This window comes from Cyprinodon variegatus, unplaced genomic scaffold (genome assembly GCF_000732505.1).
Source record: "Cyprinodon variegatus isolate N-32 unplaced genomic scaffold, C_variegatus-1.0 Scaffold159, whole genome shotgun sequence".
Taxonomy (NCBI): domain Eukaryota; kingdom Metazoa; phylum Chordata; class Actinopteri; order Cyprinodontiformes; family Cyprinodontidae; genus Cyprinodon; species Cyprinodon variegatus.
Window position 1 is genome coordinate 974,303 of NW_015150612.1, and position 4,874 is coordinate 979,176.

The window sequence follows — 4,874 nt, forward strand, 5'->3', positions numbered from 1 at the left end:
GTTCCTTTTCCACTAAATACGGGAGAGGTGCTTCTATTTCTAGATACGGAACGATTCCGTTTTTCAAGGGATGGTTGGCAGCCCTACTCTCACTTCATGCTTGCTCATCATGGACAGGTTCTTTCAACCTGTGGTATCACAACTGGACGTCCATCTTCCAGGTCCCTGAGTGAAGCACTAGTATCAGCTCACACAATCCACTGGATCTCTCCATACAGCTCAAGCATACCGTCTCGCCAACCAGCAGTCATGGAAAGACCAACTTCATCTATCTCCACACAACCAGTTTCAGGCCTGGGGGTGAAACATCCCTGTTCTTATACCCCTGCTTATGCATATCAAATCAAAATTCAGTTCTATATTCCCTGTCGAGGTCTAAGCGCCACAGACTAAAGTAATTGAATCAATAAAATTAATCTAATTCTCCTTTCTGTGTGAGTTTTTCTGATTTAAATGTTTACAACTATAGTTACAAAAACACAATTTCATGATAAAATTATATATTTTTCACATCAATATATCATGTTATTATACCTGAAAACAATCTTGGTTTCCATTATTTCAGAAGGTGCTTGATATTTTATGGTATATATGATTCAATCAGGTCTGTTTTTTAACCATTTACTGTATTTCTATTTATGAGAAAGATTTTTATCCTTTTATTCTTCCCTATACTGTAGGGTATCTTTGAACATTGTTTTTGCAGTTGAAACCAACAAATATAAACGGCATGACATACTAGTTTATTGTTTCACATTTTGCATTACTAATATTATACTGTAAACTGCACTGCCAGAGCTGCAATGTGTTTAATAATTTGATCATTAGACTGTTGATTACAGAAATGGATATTATTGATAGAAAACATGGTCCCCCAAAATCAAAATTTTTTAGGGCCCCATGGAGGCTTGGGCCGGCCCTGGATCCACAATACATCAGATGTAAAACCTGTATTGTCTTTTATGGCGTCCAAATGGTAACAAAATATATGATATCAAATATTGATATCACCCTACATTTTCATATCAGTGAAACACTGATTTATAAAAGACAGAAGAAAAGATTATACCTTTTAAAGTCTTCTTTAAACACTTACACAAGTCGAATTTTTTTGGTTTCACCTGGTTTGACTGTGTAAAAGATCTTCTTTAAGGAACTTATCCTGTCAGATTACTACATGATTAATCGAAAAATAATAACAGATTCATTGATTGGCAAAATAATCATAAGCTGCAGCTCTAATCATTACTAATCCAATTTAAATGTAACTGTCTGCTCTGGATTAAATCTTTATACCCTTCCCTGACGTATTAAAATATGAAATATTTCCAGATCAGTTTACTTCTATATGGTCCCTGTTACGTGAAGTGCTTCTGACCCATAAAATGGTGCAGAGACAAGTGATGGCCTCAATTACTGTTTGAGCAAAAAAAATTTCTAAAAAAAAGCAATGAACCACAAATATAGTAATATTATACAAATCGACAACCAAAAATAGTTATTTTTTTGCTCATTTTAAAGCAATGCTTTTTAAGACCCTATTCTGGTTGATAAAGGACCCTAAGTTTAAGAATTAATGCTTTAAAATAACATCATGCTACCATAAACATTGTCAAACTTCTAATGATCAACATGATTAACTGGCTGCTCAGTGAAACAGTGGGTAGCACTTCTGCCTTGCAGCAGGGAGGTTCTGGGTTTGATTCCTGGCCCGGGGTCTTTCTGCATGGAGTTTGCATGTTCTCTCTGAGCATGTATGGGTTCTCTCCAGGTACTCTGGCTTCTTCCCACAGTCCAGAAACATGACTGTTTGGTTAATTGGCTTCTCCAAATTCTCCTTAGGTGTTAGTGTGAATGGTTGTTTGTCTCTGTTTTGCCCTGCAATGGACTGGCCACCTGTCGAGGGTGGACCCTGCCTCTCGCCCATAGACAGCTGGAGATAGGCACCAGCATCCCTCACAACCCCAGCAGGGATAAAATGTGAAAGAAAATGGATTGATGGATTAAAGGTGTAAAAATTCTGCACTTTGTTATATACACTGATTATGAAAAAAAGGTGAAAATACTTCCTTCATAAATGTTTTGTGGCCATCATAATGCTTCACTGTTATTTTATGGGTGAATTAGTAAAGCAAAGCATAGAAAAAACATTTAGCACAATTTTGCACATTTGGAGAGGTTTGGAGACGCTGGCGACACCAAAAGTTCAAAACCCCACAGCTCACGTTGGTCTGAAATTTTCTGCATTTGTGGCTGACATGATGTAGAACGAATGTAATACAATGAGACCTGCCTTTTCTCAAGCATGTCTTTCTTACTGCTGTTCAAAAAAGACCTATAATTTTTGAGAATAAAAAACAACTTTGAGTCATGTTTAAACTAGAGTAGCTTGGTCTGTATTCTACTCACCCAATTTTAATTTATATATTCAGAAACTAGAGGGTATTAACTTTCAAATAATGTATTGCACTTGTAATTTGCGTTTCCATTTGGGCATGCAAAACAGGCAATAATTTCCCCAAAATGAGGTGGATGCTACTGGTTCACACTATAAGTAAAAATAGTGTTATTTTTCTTTTTGACACTGTTAATAAGAAAAAAGAAACATGTTTGGTCTATTGTTGTCTAATATAATTATGCATATATATATATAAAAAAGTTGAAAAAATGTTACAGAACCCGCCTAATTAGATTGTTAAAAAGAACCGGATGCTTTTATTCTGACATGGGCTTTTATTTTGACAGGTATAAGCCGGAAGCGGCGGCTCCTCTGATCTGAGCGCTGCGCTCCGTCCTGCTCCGCTCTGTTTATCCGCTGCACAGCGACTCGGCACAAGCAGGACGGGATCATTGAGGATACTTGACAACTTTCATTGTCTGCTATGACATCTCGCAGGTAATATCCGGCGTCTTTTTGATCATATATCTTTGTATTTATATATTGCAGTTAAACCTTTTCTGTGGGTTTTCGGGCAAAAGCCGAACTTTTTTCTCTCTGTCGCTCCTCGCGCTCCTCTGACCGCTCAGCCAAATGCATTCAGCTTTATCCAAGGACGCTATTTACATTTTACAGCTTTTATTTTTATTTTTTTAAACAAAATTCCTATATCAGTTCTTCTAGATTTCTATTGTAATTTTTAAGTTTTACAATCCTCCTTTTTGGTTTTACTTTTTTTTTTTTTTTTAACAATTTGGGCTCAACAATCCAAATTTATGACACGGTTTTAGATTTAAAACAATTATTATTAACTTGAATGTATTCAATCACATTCACAGTTTCTATTATTCCATTTTTCATTATACTATATAGTAATACAGTTAATGTCAGATTGATACACTGAAAAAAATAATGCAATAATTGGCATTTACTTAATCATATTTAGTTTACTGTTAGTTTTTTTTAGTTTACTCTAACACAAATGTTTCATGTAAGCATGGTAGGACTTAAAACAAGTGTGTTAAAATAACTAAATATGATTAAGTAAATGTCAAAAGCAGTTGCATTATTTTTTCAGTGTATACTTTCAAAGATTATTGCGATTTATTAAGATGATGATGATGATCTTGAAGGGGATCTGCTGCTTTCTGGAGCCAGTGAAGGTGTTGCACATTTCTTTAAAAGTAACTTCGACATTTATTTTTAAATAAGTCTCTTATGCCTTTATTTTATTTTATTTATTTATTTATTTATTTATTTATTTTTTTGACATCCTGGCTCCACACCTGATTACCAAAACTGTACGGCTTTCAGAACATTTCCATTCCTTAAAGTGCAGCGGTGATCAAATGTAAACAGTGTGAGAGAAAAAACATTGTGCAAAAAACCCCCAAAAATCATATATACGGAAGTTCAGAGCATGTATATGACACCGATTTAAAGAAGTGTAAAATGATATGTGATATTAGAACCCTTCTAGATAATGTGACTTAATCAAGAGAACAAATACCCAATATAGAACATATTTCCTTCTGATGACCACCTGCCTCCTTTCAGCGTCACTCCAGTACCAGAAAGCAGAGAAATAGACTTGCGACCTTACAGTTCTAATGACGGTAGAGCTTATGATCATCATTGTGACCGTCCAATCACAGACTAGATTCTGCAGATGTTTGTTACACAAGATTTTTCAGGAGTGACAGTCAATCACACAAGAAAAAGCAGAGAGCCAATCAGGAGCTTGTGGACGGTCTAAACTCAGGGAAGCAGGATTCAGCTTGGTTGGCTGTTTTCGCGTGGTCCTAGTGCTTAACCCGTTAAAGTACTGCAGCATAATTCAATTCAATTCACTTTCAATTCAGTTCATTTCTATAGAGCCTATTCACAACATATGTCAACTCAAGGCACTTTACAGTTCAACAGATTATACGGTCAAATTGATTCAAAGTTTTCTATCTAAGGAGAAGCAGTTTATTGCATCCACTCATTGACTGGATTGCAATCCCTCACACTAAAGGCTGATTTATACTCAGAAACCAGTCCGTCTGCATAATTCTCCCTCTTGCGTTGTGCATTGGAAAAACATAGCGCAGACCATGCTTCAATATTGGGCATAAAATAGAAATATCTGCAACAAGCTCACTGTGACACACTGCTGCTGGAGTATAACCAGCCCTTGAGCATGCTTGTAGCGACAGTAGAGAGAAAAAACTCCCTTTTAATAGGAAGAAACCTCCATCAGAACCAGACTCAGTGTGAGCGGCCATCTGCAGAGGCCGACTGGGGTTCAAGGAGACAAAAGGCAATTGTAAACCAGCTCAACAGGAGATGACAAAAGATTTTAATGTGTTTATTATTTTAATGTAGGGCTGCAACTAACGATTATTTTAAAAATCGATGAATCGGACGATTATTTTTTCGATTAATCGATGAATCG

At 36.1% G+C, this 4,874-nt stretch overlaps 1 protein-coding gene across 1 annotated transcript in view; it reads left to right on the plus strand.

The window, feature by feature from the left end:
- The first annotated feature begins 2,776 nt into the window (after positions 1-2,776).
- The window catches only part of LOC107086704 (tyrosine-protein phosphatase non-receptor type 11-like), an 82,817-nt gene continuing 80,719 nt past the window's right edge, over positions 2,777-4,874 (plus strand). Inside the window, exon 1 of the mRNA XM_015377820.1 lies at positions 2,777-2,896. Coding sequence (XP_015233306.1) covers positions 2,883-2,896 — 14 coding nt within the window. The 5' untranslated portion in view covers positions 2,777-2,882. The remainder of the gene's footprint in view (positions 2,897-4,874) is intronic.